This window comes from Gossypium arboreum, chromosome 10 (assembly GCF_025698485.1).
Source record: "Gossypium arboreum isolate Shixiya-1 chromosome 10, ASM2569848v2, whole genome shotgun sequence".
Taxonomy (NCBI): Eukaryota; Viridiplantae; Streptophyta; class Magnoliopsida; order Malvales; family Malvaceae; genus Gossypium; species Gossypium arboreum.
In genome coordinates, this window is record NC_069079.1 from 58,419,020 (window position 1) to 58,442,613 (window position 23,594).

Sequence of the window (23,594 nt, forward strand, 5' to 3'; positions counted from 1 at the left end):
TTCAAAATGATTTTTAACGATTAAATATTTAAATTTTAAAATAAACTTTTAAAACACTTTTTACAATCATATTCAAAACACTTCCAGAAAACAATTTTAAACTAACCCTCGCAACATATAATACGGTTCTGCTGGTCCCCGCTCTAAAATTTCAATATTAACAATTTATTAGTTAAATTAAAAGAAACAATTTATTAGAAATTATTAATTACCCTATATAAAATAAAATTTGGAAAAAAACAAAATACCAATTTTAGAGATATGCAGAGAGATCCGTCTCACGCTTCGATTCCAAATAACCCACCTCCCCTTTCTCCGATCTGATCCTACCATCCACCTTCGTTATTTTCTTTTAATTTTCTTATTCATTTTACTTTTTGGAATTCTTTTTGGTTTTAATAATTTCAAAAATTTCAAATTCATCTTAACGTTACCAATTCTTTTTTTCTCTTTTGCCTTTTTATTGAATCTGGAGTCTATCCATCTGCTTCGAATATCTATTCTTGGGGTAGGAGGATTTTGTTCGTGGAATCTTTGTGTGTGAACTAGGGAATTCAATAATATCAGTGTTCGTTGTTTGTCGGTTGGCATTTCTTTCGTGACTTAATGGGTGAGAATTTAGAGTTAGAATTTGATTGACGAAATTTTGACGGGGTTTTTGCCGATATGGCGTCGGCTCAGGTCTTGCCTAGTTCGCGGAAACAAGAGCATTTAGAAGCCGGGAAGCATCGGGTACTAACTGAATTTTATTTAATTTTATTGGTTTCTCTTCTGGAATATGATTTCGACTTGGTCATTTAATTTTGTTACTCATTAAATTTTATGATTCAATTTTGTAAATTTTTGAATGGTTGTTACTTGTGCAATGCAGATTTTTCTAACTGAAGTTCTGGTAGACTCAATCCATATTTAAAAAAGTTTGCTTTTCGATTTTAGGCATATATATTCAGTGATTTAGGGCATCTATTTCAAATTATTCACTGGAATTGAGGGAATATTTTGGCATTTTAAGATATGATCTGTAGTATTTACATTGTTTAGCAATGTTTTGGGCGTTCTTAGCTGGAACTGAGGGTATATGGCATTAATTAGTTTTCTAGATTACACCTTTGGAAAGTTTCACTGCCTTTATACCTTCAATAGTTCTATTTTATTGTGTAAGGTGACGCAGAGAGAGGGAATAGGTCAATGCTTCAATTTTTATCGTTAAACTAGAGTTGAGAACTTATTTATGTCATTATATTTGAATGGAGAGCAATACTAACGTTTCTATACAAGATAGAGAGAATGTAGAAGTTCCTTTGGGGTTTTGAGACGCTATACTAAAGCAATAATACTTGTCTGAAACTTAAGAACAATGATTTCAAATGAAGAGTGTATCTCAGTTGTGCAACCGATAGAGATGGAGTTTAAAGTTGCTGTTATGCTTTTGTTCCCAAATGATGTGTCTTAATCCCATTCTTCATTTGTGTTAGGTTGTACTAGCTCTTGTTTTTTGGAACTCTTCTTTTGTTTGGTTCAGTGATGCTTTTATGTGGGTGATGGTTCAGTGGTAGGGCCCAAAAACAAATAAGATATCCCATTCTAGAATTGTATTCTTCTTTTCTCTGCACGCTGCACGGCTGCACCTTTTTACTTATTCTGATAAGTTAATATCCTCCTAAATGGTACTAGTGGTTGATTGGATTTTCTGTAATTACAACACTGGATTTATGCCCAGAAATAAAGGTTCAGTTGCATCTTTTTTCATAAATGGATTTGAAAACAAGCAGATAATTCTTTGGACTGTACGTACCATGGGCTGTTACATTTCTTACCTCCTTTCATCTGCAGCTTGAGGAATTTCGTAAGAAAAAGGCAGCTGACAGAGCCAAGAAGGCAGCATCTACCACCCAGCCTCATGCTTCAGATGTTATCTTAAATGATAAACATCTATTAGAAACTGAAGATGGTCGAGTCACCGATTTTGATGGAGCTGGTACATCTAATGGACCCAATCCTTCTTATGTAAAGATAATTAATGACAACAATAAAATAAATGATGTTTCAGATGAAAGTCAGCAAACTTACTCAAAGAACATGCTTGCTACACCATCTGTTTTAGTGAATGATAATTATTCATATTCTACCGAAGTGCAGAAGCATTCAAAAAGTCAAGAAAATGAGAAATATGGTGCTTCCTGGAATGGTGGTCTGTTTAATGATAGATTACAAACACAACACTTGAGTAATGACTTTCAAGATACCAAGTCAAAAGAAGATGATGGTTCTATGAAGGCTTCTGCAGTTGTAAATCTGTTTTCTTCTGAAGATTTTGTTACTAAAATATCTCCACAGAATTCACTGCAAAGTAAGGCCAGTGACAGCAGCTTGCTAGGTAATAGCTTTGTACTATCTTCTTTCTATGAAAGTAATGTTTAGTTTATCAATTCTCATTGTGATTATGCTTGTTTATGAACTACAATGACTAGAATTAATAGTTATCTATGTTTTCATAGTTTTCTTTTGCTAAGAACCTGGTGCAGTATTAAATGTTCCGTGTTTAATTATAGACTCTACTCAATCTACCTTGGGAATAACAGGATCTGCCCTTGAAGTTGGGCAGAGCTTACAAGGCAGTGCAGAATTTAGGGAACCTATGAGTTCTGAACCTGTAGAAAGAACATTTAGCAGTTACTCTAGTGGTTTTCCAAGTGTGCCTGGTCCATCCGCTTGGACATTTGGATCTTCAGAGTTCAGTTTTGATGCCAAAAGCTCCACAAGTTACATGCCACTGCAGTCAGCCACAAATGATACTAGTTCTAGGAAATCTAGTCCATCTTTCCTTGATTCTCTTAATTTATCCAAAGCTCCTTCTGGGTCTCTTTTTCAACATAATGAACCTACAAAATATGCATTTCCCTCCCATAGCTCGCAGTTTAATAGCATGAATGCTATTCGATCATCACCTTTAGATAAACCATCAATGGAGAGTGAAACTATGGGAACTTTCTCCGAACAAAAGTCCCCTGTTTTTCCTAGTGCCAGTGAGTTTCCTGGTCATTTTGCAGTTCCTGCTAAAAGTAATGGTGACCTTCTAAGGCTGAATGAGAATATCTCAGAGAAGAAGCATGAGTACTACTCAGCCAAACAGAACGAGGATTTTGCTGCTTTGGAGCAGGTAGATTTTTTTATTTATTTATTTTCTTTTTGAGCTTACTGTAGGTGCTACAATTACCAGCTTTCAAATGATTCTTGTTTATTCTTCCAAGTTTTGATTACATTGCTTGCAAGATTAAGTTCTTTAATTACATAAATAAAAATTTTTTGAAGTGAACTTTTTGATGTCTTAGAAATATGTCATCATAGGTTTGCTAGCTTATATTTAACTCTTCTGACTCAATTTGACATTCCGTTATGTATATGAAATTTATACTAGCATATGGATTTAAATTGAAACCTTAAGAATGAATGAAACCATTGTTTCCTATAGCTATACAGGGATTTATGTAGTTGTTAATTGTTAGGCATTAAATATTCAGGAGAGGAAAGGTTTGTGATTTCTTGAAAGCAAAAGGAAAAGGGACTGTATTTTACAAGGGTAATGAGCTTGATTATACACAATGCTGCTCTCAGAGCTGACAAATCTTGGAAGGAAGTTTAGAGCTTAGTTTGAGGATAGGGCTGGGTTGTTATTATTATTCCTTTACGGTGAAATAATAGATAAGTAAATTTGCATCCTTATTAGATCCATGTCTTGTATTTCTGTGAGGTGCATGTGCTAGAGTAGGGTGTCATATGGTTGGGATTGGTAAATTTGTTTATCACATGAAAGGAAGAATAGATTCTTGTGGATTTTAGCTATAATCCATATTTCTGTTTTGAAGCCAAATACATGTTAATATCTTGGAGGTGGATAAACTGTAATGACTGTATAAAGTTTCTAGTGATGAGAGAAAACGTCCTATGTTTCAAAGTGTCTTAGATACATACAAACTCACGTATCTTATAATGTAGAAAATTATATATTTCTTCTTTGTTGTTCATCACATTGATTTTGTTTATTGACTTCTTCCTGGATATTTTGTTTGGACTTTCTTTATTAATTATTTAGCCTTATTCTGTAGCATATTGAAGATTTGACCCAGGAAAAGTTCTCTCTGCAACGAGCTCTTGAGCCTTCACGTATGTTAGCAGAATCTTTAGCTGCTGAAAATTCATCCTTGACTGATAGCTATAATCAACAGGTTTGTTTCCAAATATGACAATTGCAGCATAGCTAGCATGTTGTGGTCATGCAATACCTACTCCATTTGTACTTCATCAATTACTAAAATGATTAGTATAAAATAAATGTAATAATAATAGATAAACAAATGTGACTTCCCCCTATATATTTTATACTTTATACAGCAAAAGAACTTGTAATACCTACTCCGTTTGTACTTCATCGATTACTAGCCTGTAAAAATAATGAGTTAGTTCAGCCAATTTGTTTATACCTTTTGTAAAGGATATTAAATAAAACATATCAATGTAACCATGATTATGGTATATGACCAATAGTATATCAAGTATAGTTTCTTATCCTAGGAGATTCTTTTGGACCCCTTTCCTCAAATGAATGGGTTATATACTGATAACTTAATCGGCTTTTCTATGCTTATTTTGGTTTTAACTTTTGGTGGATGAAGGTCCCCGAGAACGAGCATATTTGGAGAGAGGAAAACCAATTGTAATGTTTAAAATGTTTACGCGTGTTCATAAAGAGATTGAATGTCTTGAAACAATGAGGAGAATGAATTTTCAGAAACCTTCAGTTTGTTTGCCAGTCTTCATTGTTTTTCATTGCAGTTTATTTTATGAAATCCTGAAAGACGCTCAATCTCATAATTTTCAACCAATCACTATGCTGAGACTTTTTCAAAAATCTCTATATTGTCTATTGACATTTTTTTCCTCTCTCCAGAGAAGTGTTGTCAATCAGCTAAAATATGACATGGAGAAGTTACAGGAAGAAATCAAGGCCCAACTGGTTAGTATTTTGTTATATTTAGGGTACTGGTAATCAACTCAAGTTGTACATAGGAATGGTTGAATCTTGTCTGACTGCAGGTTCATTTATGTCAGATAGCTAAAGCAGGGTGTGTCTACATGACATGTTTCATGTGTGCACATATGCACCTGGATGGCCTTGCTTTGATAATTATTTTTCTGAAATATCAAAACCTATTGCTTTCTTTCACATTTTTACTCGTATCTATTAACCACAAAGTACATACAAGGAACATTGAACTTTAAGAGATTCATTCATCACTAAATGCTACCCATGCTCCTATTCTGCAGTTTCCCTTTACCATGGCTGAAACAGGTTTCTCAAGCTATGTTCGCCGCAATACATTATAAAAATTCCTTTTTCAGCATAGGCGATTTGTGCTGAAAATTTAGGTTTTTGGCTTATGGAATTTGAGATTTATAGAGATTTTTAACAATGATAGCCATTATCCTTCAGTAGAGATGGGAGAAAAGTATTTTTCTTTATTGAATTTGAAAAATAGCCATTTTACCTTTAACATATAAAAATGATCCACAAATATGAAGGTTATGAATTATTCTGGACTTTACCTCATTGTTTACATGATGGCTGAGTATATGATTAAATAAAACATTATTTCATTATTGGTGTTATCTTCATAGGGGAAAATAAGCACATACGGTACAATGTGCACTTTGGTGTTATCAATCTGCTCGTGCAGTGGAAAGTTCAGATAGTCTTTTATTTGCAATGGTCAACCAAAAAACCATTGCATACAATGCAGCTCAGGTTTGTGCATTGTAAACTGCTATGCTGCATGTGGGCCTTCTATTTGCATTTTATTTTCTTGTGTTCTTTGTCTTGTAATGTTTGAATGGGTTTGGGAGCTTTAAGGTGTCAGAAATCTTATTTAAAAATGTTTTTGACATTTTATTGCATTGTCCTTTTGCTCTTTTCTGTCATGTCTGATGTTTGATATTTGCAGGCGGAGCTCGAGTCTTTGAAAATGGAATATACAAATGCACGACTGGAATGTAATGCAGCCGATGAACGTGCCAAAATATTGGCTTCTGAAGTCATTAGTTTAGAAGAGAAGGTAAGAAGTTATTTTAATGGGTGAAGGTTTTCTTCCTTTTCTAATATCGTTCTATTCACATTAAAATTTCTGCTCCTCTAGATAATAATGCTGTGAGATATGCAAATTGCTATCCTTGTAATATGCATGGTTGTATTTTAGGCATGCAATGAAGTTTAAGGTTTTGAAGTGTCAGTTTAACTTGAGTGGATCTTTAATCTTTTTATATGTTGGAATTCCTTAAATTAAGCAGATTTTCTACCTTAGTTCTAGGAATTTCCTTGTACTATTAGCCATAATCAAATTACTAATTTTTAGGGATAGGCTAATTTCTAGAGATTATTTCCTTTTTATTTTTCCTGCTATTCTTTAAAAGGCTGTAGTCAGATTAGAAGAAATAAGAATAATTCTTCTTCCTAAATTTGTACATGGTATCAAGAGCATCAGGAATTCAGTAGATCCTGCTCTTTCTTCTCTTTTCTTGTTCTGTTTTCTCTGTTAGAAACCCTACTCCCATGGGTGACACTGAAAATTCCTATGAGACTCTTCATAAACTTCGGCTAACCAAAACTCAACTTGAGGCTCTTCATAAACTACTCGGGACTCCTACAGCCAGTGGGTCACTAGCTATTCACGGTACTGCTTTAAATACTACACACGAACCTATCACAACTTCCTGGATACTAGACTCAGGTGCATCCGACCACATGACAGGTAATCTAAGTTTGTTTCACACCTATTTACCTTGTCATGATCACTCTCGGATTCGCATAGCTGATGGATCTTACTCGCTGGTAGCTGGAATGGGGACAGTTAGACTTACTGAAAATTTTTCCCTTGATAAAGTTTTACATGTTCCAAATCTTTCCTATAATTTACTCTCAATTAGCAAGCTTACCAAGGATGAAAAAGTACTTGTTGAATTTTCTGCTTTAGGTTGTGTGGTTCAGGAACAAGAATCGGGGAAGATGATTGGCACTGCTAAAGTTGATGATGGCTTATATGTTTGGAACAAAAACAGTTCACAAGAAGGGATGGCTTTATCTACATCAAAAGAAGATTCTATCATGCTATGGCACCGTAGACTAGGACACCCAAATTTCATGTACTTGAAGAAATTGTTTCCTCTACTATTTCTAAATAAGAAAATAAGTTCATTGAACTGTGAAGTTTGCCAACTGCCTAAACACACTCGTGTCCCTTATCCTTTGAAACCTTATGTTCAATCTCAACCTTTCTCTTTAATCCACAAGTGAACTATGGGAAACCAATGAGTAAAAAACATCACAGGGGCTAGGTGGTTCATAACTTTCATTGATGACCACACTAGAGTTTGTTGGATCTATCTCCTTAAAGAAAATCCAAGTCTCTAGAGTCTTCAAAATTTTCATTCAATGATTCAACCCAGTTCAATTCAAATATTCACACCCTTAGAACGATAATGGGAGAGAGTACTTTAATTCTATCCTAAGTCCTTATCTTTTGAGCAAGGAATCATACATCAAAGTTCTTGTCCCGACACCCCTCAACAAAACGGGGTTTCAGAGAGGAAAATAGACACCTTGTAGCCGTGGCTCGTGCTCTTATGTTTACTATGGGTGTACCAAAGTATTTATGGGGAGAAGCTGTCCTCACTGCTTGTTATCTTATAAACCAACTCCCATCTAAGGTATTAAACTTTCAATCACCTTTACATACTCTTCAAAAAAATTTTCCCTTGTTTCGTGTTCCTAATCTCCCAACCAAAACATTTGGTTGCAAAGCATTTGTCCACAACCATCAACCTAACTGATCTAAACTTGATCCTAGAGCCCACACTCGTGTCTTTATTGGTTACTCACCTACACAAAAAGGGTACAAGTGCTACTCTCCAACCTTACACCGGATGTTTGTGTCCCTTGATGTTACTTTCTTCGAAAATGAGCCATATTTTTCAGCCTCTCATCTTCAGGGGGAGATACTTAGTGAAGATCAGGCCTTGAGCAATCTTCTCATTATACCTCAAGGCTCTATCAGCCCTACCATCACTACAGGACCTGCTGAAAATCCTACAGCCACTGTTATTCCTATTTTGGAAACAAGGGTGATTAACCATACTAATGAAGAAAAACAGCCTACTCATTCTGAAAAACAACAAGAAAAAACTCAGGGGCTTCGTGTATACTCTTGGAGACATCACCGCTGAGAGAGAAACAACATGCCAATGCCATCTTTACCCGAGGACTGTCTTGAGGAAGAAGTTTCACCTCCTTCATCTTCCATCTATCTTCCAATTGCAGTAAGAAAGGGCACTAGGAGCTGCACTCAACATCCCATTTCTCGGTTTGTATCTTATGGAAACTTGTCTAAATCCTACAATGCCTTTGTTTCTAATGTTGACTCTATAGAAACTCCAAAAAACATAGAAGAGGCTCTTAAGTCAACCAAATGGAGGCAAGCTGTGTTGGAAGAAATAAAGGCTCTTGAAGACAATGGAACTTGGGAAATATCTAAACTACCTACTGGGAAGAAGACCGTGGGTTGTAAGTGGATTTTCACCACAAAATTTAAGCCAGATGGGAGCATTGATTGATACAAGGCTAGACTTGTGGCCAGGGGTTTCACTCAAACATATGGGTTGGACTATGAGGAAACCTTTGCACCGGTGGCAAAATTGAATACTATTTGAGTGCTTCTCTCAATTGTTGTCAACTTAGAATGGCCTTTGATCCAATTGGATGTAAAGAACGCTTTTCTCAATGGAGAATTAAACAAAGAAGTCTACATGGATTTTCCGCCTGGATTCGAAGGAAGCAAGGGCCAAGTATGCAAGTTGAAGAAGTCCTTGTATGGACTAAAGCAATCCCCTAGGGCTTGGTTTAATCGTTTTGCTAAAGCCATGACTAGTAGACATTATACTCAAGGTCAAGCTGATCACACCTTATTCTACAAACACTCGGATAATGGGAAGTGCTGTATTCTCATTGTCTATGTAGATGACATAATATTAACAGGGGATGATTCTATTGAAATTGAAAGACTAAAACAGTTCTTAAGTCTTGAGTTTCAACTTAAAGACTTGGGGAATCTTCGATATTTTCTAGGAATGGAGATAGCAAGGTCAAAGGCAGGTATTTCAATCTCTCAAAGAAAGTATGTTCTTGATCTACTTTCTGAAGTTGGACTGTTGGGTTGCAAACCAGCCGAGACTCCTATGGAACTTAACCCTAAATTAGGAACTGATAAGGATGGAGAAGAGGTAGACAGGAGGAGATATCAACGGTTAGTGGGAAAACTTATATATCTTTCTCACACTCGTCCGGACATAGCTTTTGGAGTAAGTGTTATAAGTCAATTTATGCATGCTCCTAGGGAGAAACATTTGGAAGCTGCCTACAGGATATTGAGATACTTAAAAGGGACTCCTGGTAAGGGGTTGCATTTCAAGAAAGATGTAAATCGAAGCATAGAAGTCTACACTGATGCAGACTGGGCAGGGGCAGTTAATGACAGGCGCTCCCCAAGCAGTTCCTGCAGCTATGTTTGGGGTAATCTCGTGACATGGAGGAGTAAAAAGCAATCTTTTGTGGCACGCAGCAGTGCTGAATCTGAATATCGAGCTTTGTCCCACGGTATATGTGAAGGAATGTGGTTACAACGGCTAATGGGAGAACTAAAATTATCCTATACAAAACCTATAACATTATACTGTGACAACCAGGCAGCAGTTAGCATAGCTCATAACCCTGTACACCATGACCGTACCAAGCATGTGGAAATTGATCGCCACTTTATTACGGAGAAAATTAACAAAGGGGAAGTTTGTGTTTCATATCTACCTACAAGACAACAAGTAGCAGACGTGTTAACCAAAAGCTTGAGCAGAAAAATGTTCGAAGAAATTATGGGCAAGCTGGGTTTGATTAACATCTACACTCCAGCTTGAGGGGGAGTGTTGGAATTCCTTAAATTAAGCAGATTTTCTACCTTAGTTCTAGGAATTTCCTTGTACTATTAGCCATAATCAAATTACTAATTTTTAGGGATAGGCTAATTTCTAGAGATTATTTCCTTTTTATTTTTCCTGCTATTCTTTAAAAGGCTGTAGTCAGATTAGAAGAAATAAGAATAATTCTTCTTCCTAAATTTGTACATTATATATATTTGATATTGTTAATTTGCTTGGTTTAGGTGATACCATTAGCATTTTTGCATTATCTTCTATTGAATGAATCTGTATAAAGTTGTTGATGCTGGAGTAGCATCACATTTTGCATCAGCTCGATTAACATTTCTTTTTAATATCCCCTTTGTAGGCACTTAGTTTAAGGTCAAATGAGCTGAAGTTAGAGAGGCAATTGGAGAACTCAGATGCTGAAATTTCTTTTTTCAAGTATGCTTCAGTTTTTCTTTGTTAAAGGACTTGGGATCTATCTTTTCAGCATGAGTTGCTTTCTTATTTCTTCTGCTTGGTTTCTCCAACTGAATATGTCATCTGCCTTCTGCAATCCAAAGTATAATGCTTATGCATATTGCCCTGGTATAGATTCAAGAAGGGTATTGTTGCAATTATTAGACCCGTGGTCTGATTGTCTAAGAAATAATTATCCAATTAAAGCTGTCATGATATATATATTCAAAAAGAAAAAGAAAATATGAGGAAAAAAAAATTGCATGTTAAGTTTTTAATCGATGCATTAATATCATTAAAGATTACATATAGAATGCAATTGAATGATTTAAGTCAATTTTATGTTGGCTTGAGAAAAGATCTCTTGATGCTATATGTTATACGGTTAGTATGCAATTTGGTACATGAGTTTTTTCCCCCAATTTGGTACCCATACCACGTGGCATCGTGTGGTCCAATGAATGTTTGTTTAACACGTGTTCTAGTAAAAAAGGTATAGGTACTTAATTGAGACAAAGGAAAACTTAGATACCAAATTAAACATTGAAGCCAAACTTAGGTACTTAATTGGAACAAAGAAAAAAGAAAAGTATCAAATTGGTAAAACTCAGTTACCAAATTGACCATTGAAGCCAAACTCAAATTCCAAATAGTATATTAACCCTATGTTATACTGCCCCAGAGCATGCTTTGGTTGGTGATGCTAGGAACCAATTTGTTTGAGTATTAACTTCTGTTTATGCCATGTAAATTATTGTTGTTAAATGCATCAGAAAACTTATCTGTACTTAATAGAAATAAAGAAAATAGAAAGAAGAGAAGAAAGAATTTGGGCTGGGAGGAGATGGTTTGTAGTTACTAATCTCCTTTTTGTTTTTGTGAATTAATAACATTTGAGTTTTAGTAGTTTTTGGGTTTTATTTTTTCAATTTGAAATAGCCTTTCAATATACTTTCATGGTAAGTACTCTAGTAGTTGTTGCTCATATTATTCCTTCTGTATCTTTCAGAAAGAAAATGTCAAGCATAGAGAAAGAGCGTCAGGATTTTGAATCAACTATTGAAGCTCTTCTAGAAGGTTAGTTGCTAAATATCTTGTGTGTTTGCTTTTATAGATATTTATTTATATCTAAGCTTTTAATATTTGTTTATATGATAGCCATATGTTTGCTATTTAATTTTCTGATTCATTCAACTCAGAGAAGAGGGTGCTTCAGTCTAAGCTACGAAAAGCCTCCGTCTCTGGGAAGCCTTTCAATGTTACTAAGAATCCTGCTAGTAAGGACATGTCGACTTCAACAGAGGATCTAAGTATGCTTTTTCTTTTTAACCATGCTAGTACATACATAAACAGCCATCTGTTATTTTACTGAATCAGAATCAAGTTAGGTATGGCAGAGGCTACAAAGCTTATTCCCAATTACAAGCATATTATTGACCAGAGTCAATCTTGTGCTAAGGTCAATTTGTACTTAATAATTTACACCCTTGCAAGTTGAATAGGTGTATTGAAGCTTAGTGATGCAGAAACAAAAACCTTTCTTGCAGGTCTACAGTGTTTTAACTTTTTGCTTGAGGGTTTGGTTTTCTAGAATTTCTAGTATGATATGTGAGGTGGTTTGGAGCATGAAATTAGGTTAAAGTATTATTCTTTTACATAATATTAAATCTAGGGATTTCTAGTTTTCATGCATGCCTTGATGCCTTTAAGGTTGAAGCGATGTATTGCTGGTGTATATTAAAAGCACAAAGGCTGATGTTGGACATTACTTTTAAATGCCAAAATTTGAGTTGCCAGTTAGTTTGTTCCAGGAGTCACTTTTGACTTATAATTATGTAGGACATCATAAAAATATTATTTGGCTTTTATAATCTTCTAGAACCTGTCAATGACACTTTAATTTATTGTATTAAATTCAAAACACAGAAAAAAAAAATCAGAGAACCTGTTAATGATAACTTTAATTTATTGTATTAAATTCAAAATGCAAAAAAAGAGGGAAAAAGAAAAAAAAGAACAGAAACTCTTTATTTGAAGCATTTGATCTTGTGGAAGATTCAAGAGAATGATAGATGAGTTGCTTAAACTAGTTCAATTTCTGTAAGGTAATGTGTCAGACATGAGTTAAGCGCTTCAATACGCATGGATATAAGTGTATCAACATATATAGCTTTACTTGTAGGAAAGTGGAACTCACTTGTGCCAGACAATAACAACATCCTTATTTGAATTCAAGTTTCATAGAAGGAAAATTGAATGTATAAGCATTCAACTGCTTTTTGACAAGGCGCTTTAAAGCAACTATGAGAAGTCCAATCAGCAATTATAGTAGTGACATTTTAAGTTGTTTTTACTTTCCCCGGTCCTTATTTAACTTATGATTTTTATCTACTGAACTTCGCAGTAAGCATAGATGCTGCTACTGATGATAGGGAGAATATCAGTAACGATGCCTCTAGTTTGAGCTTGCTGCCTGAAGATGGACAATTTGAAGCTGCTTCTGTTTATATTCCTCCTGATCAAATGAGAATGATTCAGAACATTAATTGTCTAATTTCTGAGGTATCGTCTAGTACATGATTTGGATTTTCTTGTGGCTGTTGTATGTTTTACACCTTGGCCAATCAAGAATTTAAGTTTTGGAATTCGGTGGCCGCTATTCCTGTCATGATGATTTGAGGAACCTTTATTCTTGCAGTTAACATTAGAGAAAGAAGAACTAGCACAAGCTTTCTCATCTGAGTTATCTCAAAGTTTGAGGCTGAAGGTATTTAACCTGATCTTTGACATCTAGTCGCATTTGGTTCTTGTTGCGAGGCACTGTATCAGATTTTATTGAACATTTCTGAATTACTAGTTTCCTACTTCGAGTGAAATGGAATTTAAGAACATCTTTACTTATAATGGTTCTTCTGTTTGGTTAGAGCATGCTAGTTGGCAGCCTATATTATATTTTACTAGTTTTCTTTAACTATTGTATTTCCTTTTTCTTCAATTACATAATTCTTATGTGCATCTGAACTTCTTTCAAGTGCTCTTATATGATATGTGGGAAATTAAATGGCAGGAAATTTAGTTCAGTTAGTTTCAGGCTGTTAATAATCACTTGTCTTGTTCGAGGGTTATTCTCCATTTTCCAACTCTCTTACTTCAACCTAGTTTTCCTAGATTTTAGAATACAACTTTACCACCAGAGTTTTTCTTGTATCATATATGTTTGTGCGTCTGAATGTTGTTGTTGTTGTTGTTATTATTATTATTATTATTCTTGTTATTGATGAATGAAGGAGTTGAACAACGAGTTGTCTAGGAAACTTGAAGCTCAAACTCAAAGATTAGAGCTTTTGTCAGCTCAAAGCATGGCAGGCGAGCACATCCCAGTTAGACAATATGAGTCTAAAATGATGCATGATAACACCCCATATGCCGATGAGGGTGATGAGGTACCACACGCACTCTCTCTCTTATTGTGACATGATCATGTATCACGATTACTCTGGTGTGAAGTCCATGGTACTCTTTTGGACTTTTGAGTCCTTGTATGAGAAGATTGAGCCCTGCTTGTATGCATGTCATTAACAATCCGACCATTGCTGAAAATTGAACTACGAAATACTTTGATGACAACAGAGATATCTAGGAGTTCCAAAGAAAGCAAGCTATTAAGTAACATTTAAATTTCTTTGTAGGTGGTGGAAAGGGTCTTAGGATGGATTATGAAGCTCTTTCCAGGTGGGCCATCAAGATGGAGAACCAACATGCGGCTTTCCTACTGAAACTAGATACCTTGGCAAGAGAGTTCATATTTTCGTATAGTTTTCTATTTCGGGTTTGCCATACCTCCTTTTGGTGATGTGAGGAAGGTCGTGATTTGTATATTTTCGAGTCAGCTATACAAACACATTCTTTTTGATAGAAGGTAATGAGTTTTATGATGATGGTGTTGCCATAGATTTGCTAAATCTAACGTGTGTTGTTTTGAGATAAGGCAATAAAGAAAACCCGCCCTCGTTGCAGTGAATGTTGTAATGAGTTATAATTGACAAATGGTATTAGGGAGAGAAGCCCATAAGTTTGTACTGTCAATTTATTGTGTTTGTAATGAACAAATTTCAGTGCTTAAAAGCATTAGAAATTTATGCTTCTTTAAAGTAGAGCCTCTGATGCATCTTTTCTTCAAAAAAAAAAAAAATGGTCGAAGCTATACGATACCCATATTCCGAATATCTGCCATGAAAATTTTATGCCATTCGATGTTACTATTTTATTTTTAGATGTTTAACTGATTATTACAGTTTTTTTAGTGAAAATGTATCTATGATATAATGATTGATTTTGTGTATCAATTGGTCTAATTAAAATAATAATTTTAAATATTAAAATTAATTTTAATGCTAATCAGATAATATGTATATATAAGCAATAGATAATAATATTATGAGTATCTAAATAGTTAATTGAAAATTAATTTAATATAGAAAGATGGGAGTTCGAAGGCGTTGAATTGTGTTTATTTTTCTATTTATCAAAAGAAGTTTTATGGAATTATACCAACAGCAGCCACCCTTACCAACATGATTCCGACCAACAATGGTTGCACCACCCAGATTTCGATGAATATCCAACGCATTATCAAAATTAAATTTCACAAGGGGACCAGGTACGTTTAGGTAGAGAACTAGAAACCATGCTTGTGAAATTCGCCGTAGAATAATCCCTGTAATAGAGTAATAGAAAAGCATTTATCTGCCACATTGGATGATTCATCGTTATGAAACAACTCATTACGGTAATACCAAAGGGACCATAGAGTTGTAAGACCCAACTGGTAGAGACGCCCATTTGGATGTGAATCCAACTCTCATGAATATCAAAATTCACAATGTTTATTCGAATAATAAATTTGTATATCCAAATTTCAATATCCAAATTTGAATCTAAATACAGCTACAAAATACTAAGTAAATAATATTTTAAGTGATATGAAAATGAGTGTAAATAAATTTAGTATAAACAAAAGTAATGAAATTTGTAAATAAGTGATCTTGAGATAAAACTTATTATGTGATAAGTTAATTAATAAGTAAAGAAATTAGTGAAATGGGAAATATTAAGTGATATTAAAGTATGAATGAGTGTTTATTATAAGTGATCATAAGTAAAATTTTATGAATTAATTATAAAGTATATAAGTTGTGATAATTGGAAATTTAGTGAATAAATAGTGAAAATGATAAGTGGTATGTGAAGTTAGAAAATAATATTTAATGAATGGATTAAATGATAAATGACGTGAATTATTTATGTGATAGTGTGTGATATAGTGTAAGTGACATATGAAAGTGCATATCTAAATGTGATGAGAAATAAAAGAAATGTGCACAGGTGGAAAAGAAAGTGTAAACAAGGTATAACTAGAGGGATATAATTGGCAAGTCATATGTATACCCTTAGCGCACTAGTATGATAAGCATTTTGGTGCTTAGTGTAAATAACACTTCAATGTTGTAGTGTAATTTGTACTTCGGTGCATAAGTGTTTAGCACTTCATTGCTTCATTGTGATTTTGCATATCCTTCTTGATTTTTCATCATTTACAAAAGGCTATGTGAAACAAGTGAAAGTGAAGGAAGTGGCAAGTGAAATAAGTGGTAAGAAATGTAACATTCCAAAATAGGGCCTAGTCGGAACAGTAGTTTTGGGACCACAAATTCGATGTTGAAATATTTATTTTATGATTATTATGAGGTCTAGAATATGAAATATGCATGTGTTAAAGTTTCATGAAGAAAATTCTATGAGTAAGGTGTCCAATTGGAAAATAAGGACCAAATTGAATAAATTGCAAAACTTGGATTTTAAAAGCAATTTGTATGAAATTGCTTTAGATTATTAATTAGAAGTTCTTAAGGAGAAATTTCCCAATTTCTAAGTTTTTATACAAAAATGGGCATGTATGGATAAAATTCTAAGGAAAAGGATTAAGGGCATTTTGGTCTTTTGGCTAATTAATGAAATAAAATGGGAAAATGAAGGCAAAAATCAGCCATTCTTCTCCCACGTCCAGACGAATTTCTCAAGCCCTCTATAGCTAGGGTTTTTAACATTTTCAAGCTCAATAGTAAGTGCTCTCTAGCTTCATTTTTAATGTTATTCGTATTTTTGAAATCCCGGTAGCTTACTCTCTCCATTTCTACCCATATTTTGAGTTAGGGTTCATGTTTTCAAAGTGAGCCATGTGTGACATGTTTATTCTTTGATATTTTATGGAGGAATATGAAAGTTGGATGTGTGTTAAACATATTTTCCTAGGTGATTTTCATGAAAAACCCCTAAAAGGACCTTTTTGCAAAAAGGTGTAAAATATGTGGTAGAAATGTGAAATAATGGAAAAATGTCGGCTTCCATAAGAGGAAAGAACATTCGGATAGGCTTGGGTAATGTAGAAAATTCATGCATTTCATCATATGAGCCTAGGGACTAAATCGTAAATAATGTTAAAGTTTAGGGGCAAAATGATCATTTTGTCTGGGGGTGAAATTTAGACTCGAAAAGAATAATGTGAGGTATTAATGATTCATTTTTATTGTTATAGACCCCGAGAAACAAATTTCAGAGGTCGATCGAGGAAAATGAAAAGTTTCGGAATAACCGAAATGGGAAACCGAAACGAATACCAGGTAAGTTCAAATAACTTTAAGTAAACTATTAATATGCCTAATTACATGTGTTATGAATGTATGATAATTGGTTATATTGATGGTATGAAAATCCATGAAATATGTTAATAATAATGATATGATACTAAATGTCCCGGTTGAAGTAAAAAGGGAAATTAGATGGATAAACCATGGCTTACATGACTCGAGATCCTGCATGTATTGCAGAAAAAGGATTTAGCCCGGACGGGTAATCCATTGATCTCAAATATAGAAAGGATCTAACCCGGATGGGTGTTCCTTGAGTGATCGAGCCTCCCGAAGAATATGTGTGCATTGTGGATTTAACTCGGACGAGTAATCTGATTAGGGTCTAAATTTAGCTTGGACTGGTAATTTAGATCCGAGCTCATTAAGGGTGTTTGTCACTATAAGGGATTTAGCCTGGACTGGTAATCCCACTGTATGATGTGAGGTACGCGGGAGCGCGTACTTGAGATGATTGCTTTTATGACTTGACGGTAAATGGATAATCCTTCGAGATTTTCGAGAAACTTCACGGGATTAACCTGAGATAGAAAAATGAAAATGTTGGATGATGAGCTCATCTAAGACAAATTACATAGTGTATTGTTATGGAACTAACTTGTCGATTGAGTGCATGTGATAGGGAAACTATTTCATGCTTGTTGGTTTCATTGGCTAATATGGATGCATGCTAATTAATCAGTAAGTTTACTTTCCAGTTATTTGGGCTTACTAAGCATGTAAATGCTCACCCCTCTCTTTTCCATGTCTTACATAGCTCGAAGACTCGTAGAGGTTGGAAGACGGTTGGAGAATCAACACACTATCATCTTGTCTAGCTTTGGTATATAGATACTCTTATTTTGTTCAATAGCATGTATAGGGCTTTTGTTATTTTGTTATATGTGTCATTTGATTAGCCAATATGAAGGCTTATAAAAGCATACATATTCACTTGTATATGGCCATAGGAATTGGCTCACGTTGGTGTAGGTTACGACCTACCAAATTGTGCATGATTATGTTCCAATGTTCTTGTGATGATTAAATATGGTGTGTTACAATTAGTCATATATAATATGACCAAATCACATGGGGTGGTTAGGCCACAACTTGGCAATGAGTTAAGATAACGAGCCAAGCTTAATTGAATTACAAGTCATGGAAATCCTTAATATAAGGGGGATAACCTAACATGTATAAAAATCTATAAGATGAGGTTTACATGCAATGAGGTATACTAAAGTCATTTAAGAGTATAATTAGAACATGTTAAGTGTTATTGAAAACTATAAGTGGTTATGAATATTAGAGGGTGACCAAAGGCTTGGAAAATACCTCAATAAGGTCCACACGGGTAGACACATGGGCATTTGTCTAGGCCGTGTGTGACACACGGATAGCCCCAGGGCGTGTAGTCCGTCTGTGTGTCCCCTACACCTAAAATTTTTAAGTCAGAATGCATGGTAGTAACCACACGGGTAGAGGAACGGTCATGTGTCTCAACCGTGTGGAGGGCACGGCCTAACACACGGGCATGTGTCTTGGCCGTGTGCCCCTAAATGCATGTTAATGTCATAAACAGAATGTCCAAGTTCTTGGACACGGGAGATCACACGGGTATGTTTAGGCCGTGTGAGGGACACGGTGTTTGCTCGGCTGTGTGAAAACCCTTGTAGGTTTAAAATAGTTCAATTAATTCCACACGGGTAGGGGACACGGGCGTGTGCATTGTCTCCACATGGTTATGTGAGACATTAACCTAGAAATTTTCTTGAAATTTTCTTAGGTCCTCGGTTTAGTCTCGGACCATTTTCAATGTATGTTTTAGGCCTCGTAGGCCCATAATAGGGACACTAAGATGTTGTTTGATTGGTTTCAAATTGGAACGAAATTTTTATAACCCGTATTTCCAGAAAATGTTCAAGTACATACCTGGTAACACCTCTTACCTGGTCCTGATCTCGAGTACGGGTAAGGGGTGTTACATTTAATGGTATCAGAGCTATGTTTAGTCGGTTCTAGGACTATCGTAGAGTGCATCGAGTTTAGCTGTACATGCCATTATATAAACGTTGATAGTGTAACATCTCCTAACTGTTTAATCATATTTGAATATAGTAAATGTCTTCCAATCAAGCACAAGATGAGTCCGAAGGAGCCGAGAGCCATGCTTCAGCTTCTGTACAACGAGCTGTTTCTAATAGTAGTAAAAGGCTTATGTCTGAAGGTCGAGAAGAGGCTAGAGCCGCCTTCTTTGACATGATGGATGAGTGATTTGAGGATTATTTGAGGAATCGCCCCAACATACCACGAGCTCCCCCGCCCCCTAACCAACCTGATGAGCAAGTGCCACGAGGTATGGCACCTGTAAGAATTGGTAAAGCCCTTGTAGACAAGCTTAGAAAGCATGGGGTTGAAGAATTTAGGGCCAAGATTGATGATGATGTTGAACGATTCGAGTTCTGGCTCGAGAATACTATACGAGTGTTGGACGAATTATCGTGCACACCTTAGGGGTGTTTAAAGTGTGTTGTATCTCTCGTAAAGGATACCGCATACCGCTGGTGGAAGACTGTATCTTCGGTGGTGCTAAAAGAAAACATCACTTGGGAATTTTTCTAAGAAAAGTTTGAGAAGAAATACACCAGTCAAAGATTCTTATACTCGAAGCGAAAGGAGTTCCTAGAACTCAAACAAGAAAATAAGACGGTATTAGAATATGAAAGGGAATTCGTGAGACTAAGTCAGTATGCAACTGAATGGGTCCAAACAAAGTCAGAAATGTGTAAATGCTTCGAGAAAGGTTTGAATGAGGAAATCAAGCTGTTAATTGGAATTCTTGAGATACGAGAGTTTGCCGCATTAGCTAATCGGGCCAAGAAGGCTGAGGAGCTTAATAATGAAAGAAAGCAAGCTAAGAAAGAAGCTCGAGTTTCGAGCAAGAGATCCAGCAGTAAGACGCTCTCATTTCCCACAAAGAAATCAAGGAGCCAACATTAACGCTCCATTTCATTGATAGGATATTTGGGAAGAGCAAGAAGCTCCAAATGGTGTACCCAAAAGTTTTCTTCCCCGATGGTGACTAGTGTGGGGAGTGTAGATGACCAAAAGTCGAAGTGTAAAAGCTGCAATAAATTTTACTTCGGAGAGTGCCGAATGAAAAGTGATGCGTGCTATAGATGTGGTTCTCTTGACCACTTCCTCAGAAACTGCCCAGAGCAAACTGATAAAGAGGTGGAAGTAGCCCCGAAGTCGAGCACTCCTACTCCATGAGGTAGACCTCCCAGATGTAACACCCCATACTTGTAACCTGTGACAGCCCTATAGTGACCCTAGTCGGAAAGCGGTTTCGGGACCGCTAAACCGAGTCACCAAATTATTTGAATGTGATATTTATGGTCTAAAATATGTGAATATGAATGTGCAAAAATTTTAAGCTTCGATTTAGTTAATTGCATGTGAATGTAGTACATAGGACTTGTGTGACACTTTTGAAATGTGATAGGCTAATCTATAAGGATCTAATAGTTCATGTAATCAAAAGGGAGGACTTGCATGTCAATTTTCCCCCCTAATTAGTAGTGGCCGGCCATGAGCATGGGTGGACAAAATGTTATGGCCAAAAACATGTCATAAACATGTTGGGTTAATACTTCATGTAAGAAATAATAAAATAAAGAGCATGGGCAATAAAGTATTAGTGTTAGTAGGATGAGAAAAAAAAAGGAGTGTGTGTGATTGTTTCCCCCCCCCCATTGCCGTGAGTTGAAGGAGAGAAAACAAAAAAAAAAGTGTTCATCCTTGAACATCTTTGGCCGAAAACTTTAAGGAGAAAAGAAGAAGAAAGGTTGAAGAGGTTCGGCCATGCATGTAACTAGGCTAAGGTATGTTTGATGTTGCTCCATGAGATTCATGTATATTTTAGTAGTTAGCTTGAGTTCTAACTAGCCCATGGTTCAAATCTTTACTATGTCATGGAGATGATATTCGGCTAAGGTGGATTTGTGTTGATGTCATTTGCATGCTAAAAGTGAAGCTTTGTAATGATGCATGTGAGGGTGGATTGATGATTCTTGAATCTTCTTTTTAGCATTTTTGAGTGAGACATTAAATTCTTTGTTTAACCATGACCAAAATTGAAATGGTATGGTGTTGTGATGCATTCGGCCATGGTAGAAAGTAGGGGAGAAATATGGTTGTTATTCCCGTTATTTGGATGAGAAATGGTAGTAAGGGGAAGAGCAAATGTTAGTGTTTGATTTACTAGTGTGTATATGTGTATTAGCCAAGTTTTGAATTTGAAACAAAATGGTATGTAGTCAATACAAGTAACCATATTTGTAGGAAGTATTAAGCATATAATCGGCCTCAACCTAGACATGTATATTCGGCCACATGAAATAGATTTGTGTTGTATGTGTTCGGTTAGAGACAAGCATATTGATGCTTTTATCTTGGCTTAGAAAATCAGCTAAAAGAGAGTGTGGGCTAAAATGTTGAGTTTGACTCATGATTCCATATATATGTGACTCTAATGCCTAATGTATATATGGGCTAAGTACCTTGAGGTCCTCTTTTTATGTTCAAATGAATTGTGTTAAATTGCTTAATGTGATTAAAAATGCGCATGACCATTGTGTATATGAGCTAAAGGGTGGCCATATGACCTATTAAACTCCTTGTCATATTCGGCCATAAGCTAGCATAATGAGACTTTAATAAGTTAAATTTGTTTGAATTAGCTCAAGAGCTTAGAGGACCACAGTTGGATAAGGGAAAGGAAAAAGTTATCGAATAGCCGCCGAAATCGTTCGACCACATCCGAGGTAAGTTTTCGAGTAATGGAACTTAGATTATGATTTGATTAGATCATGTTTTAAGCAAATCAAAATCATGCTCTTTGTATGTGGCTATTGAGCCGAAATTGCAAGTGTGATAAGTGTCTTGTGTTTGAGCTTTGGTAATGAAAATGAAATACGGATGTGTCATGATTTATTGATAAATGTGCATGGTTATTCGAATGATGTCCGGGCTAAGTCCCGAAGGCTTTGTGCTAAGTGACTATATCTGGACTAAGATCCGAAGGCATTTGTGCGAGTTACTAATTCCGGGCTAAGCCCGAAGGCATTGGTGCGAGTTACTAAATCCGGTTAAGTCCGAAGGCATTTGTGCGAAGTTACTATAACCGGCTATGTCCCAAGGCATTTGAACGAGTAGCTATATCCGTTAAATTCAAGGTACGTGATTCGCGAATGAGCGATCTTGCTGTAAAAATTTCAGTTAATATGCTTGTAAAATCCCAACAATGAGGTATGTTTCGTATGTGCATTGGAATAGTTGATTCCTTCGAATAATATTCGCCAATGAGTAATGAGCTTCCGTATTTGGCTAAGATGATCCTTATGTATGAATATAGGGGTTGGAATGTGAAGTAGGAATGATTTGAGAATATGTATATATGGAATTATCCGTTTAGTTATATGAATGCTATACTTGATTTGTGCTTAAATTCTTTGCTCAAAACTTACTAAGCATTTAATGCTTACTCTGCTTATTTAATTCTCTGTTTATAGATTTTGGTTCTTCACCATCGAACTTGGGATTTTTTGAAGTCGAAGTCGCCCACACTATCAAAGCTCCTTTTGGTATACTTTTGGTTGAACTTTGAAATGGCATGTATAGGACTACCCTTTTTGTTGTTGGTCAAGTACCCTTCGGTTTTGTGTAAATTTGGATAGCCATGTGAAAATGGCTTAAATATACTTTGATCATAGCATTATAATCGTTTTGTATGTTGTTCGTCGAGAGGTATGGAAATGTTGGTAACGGTTAGCCATGGGAATGGTTATTCATGATCACTTTTGGTATATGTATGACAAACTCTAGTTGATCCATGGAGGATCATGAAATAGGTAAAGTTTACCTTAAAAATAGATGCTGGCAGCATCAGTGATGTGGATGTGAAAAATCATTAAAAATAGTAGGAATGGAATTAAATAGTGAATAAATTATGTAATCGAACCTTGATGAATCTATTTTCATAGGAAAGTAACGAAACGTTCATATAAATAGTATATTATGAGATGTTAAAGTTTTCGTGAGACAGAGCAGAACGGTTTCTGGATCCCCTGATCTGACTTTGGAAATTCATTATAAATTAACCAGAGACATTTAGAAGTCATGCCATATATTTATAGATTCATTTTTAAGTTTAGTTTCTATAGAAACATACGGTATCAGTATTGAAGCCCTGTACAGGGAGATATCCAAGTCGTAATGCATGAAGGTCTGTGTAGTCGCACCCTGTAACAGGGGAGATTTTAACTAATAAACTGTACTAATTTTCCAGACCAAAAATTTTAGAAAAAAATATGTAGATGGACATATGAGTCTAGTTTTAGAGAAAAATTACGAAACTGATTTTTG

The 23,594-nt window shown here is 35.5% G+C and overlaps 1 protein-coding gene across 4 annotated transcripts; it reads left to right on the top strand.

Annotated features, from left to right (window-relative positions):
- The first annotated feature begins 216 nt into the window (after positions 1 to 216).
- On the top strand, positions 217 to 14,630 carry LOC108465522 (protein BLISTER-like). Of its 4 annotated transcripts, XM_017765852.2 has the most exons (14): positions 217 to 732; positions 1,834 to 1,978; positions 2,051 to 2,377; positions 2,553 to 3,160; positions 4,107 to 4,226; positions 4,949 to 5,014; positions 6,000 to 6,110; positions 10,385 to 10,461; positions 11,489 to 11,556; positions 11,679 to 11,789; positions 12,884 to 13,041; positions 13,178 to 13,246; positions 13,767 to 13,922; positions 14,169 to 14,630. In XM_017765852.2, exons 1-14 carry the CDS (start codon positions 667 to 669, stop codon positions 14,253 to 14,255), a joined length of 2,169 nt encoding a protein of 722 aa, XP_017621341.1. In that variant the 5' UTR covers positions 217 to 666; the 3' UTR covers positions 14,256 to 14,630. The 4 variants fall into 4 exon arrangements, with proteins under 4 accessions (XP_017621341.1, XP_017621340.1, XP_017621348.1 ...); XM_017765851.2 differs by having other exon boundaries at positions 1,834 to 2,377; positions 2,583 to 3,160; XM_017765859.2 differs by having other exon boundaries at positions 1,834 to 2,377; positions 3,051 to 3,160.
- The last annotated feature ends 8,964 nt before the right edge of the window (positions 14,631 to 23,594 follow it).

Coding starts and splice junctions, on each gene's coding strand:
- LOC108465522 (XM_017765851.2), top strand. CDS start 667: ATGGCGTCGGCTCAGGTCTTGCCTAGTTCGCGGAAACAAGAGCATTTA. Junction 733..1,833: donor TAGAAGCCGGGAAGCATCGG/GTACTAACTGAA, acceptor TTTCATCTGCAG/CTTGAGGAATTTCGTAAGAA. Junction 10,462..11,488: donor GCTGAAATTTCTTTTTTCAA/GTATGCTTCAGT, acceptor TGTATCTTTCAG/AAAGAAAATGTCAAGCATAG.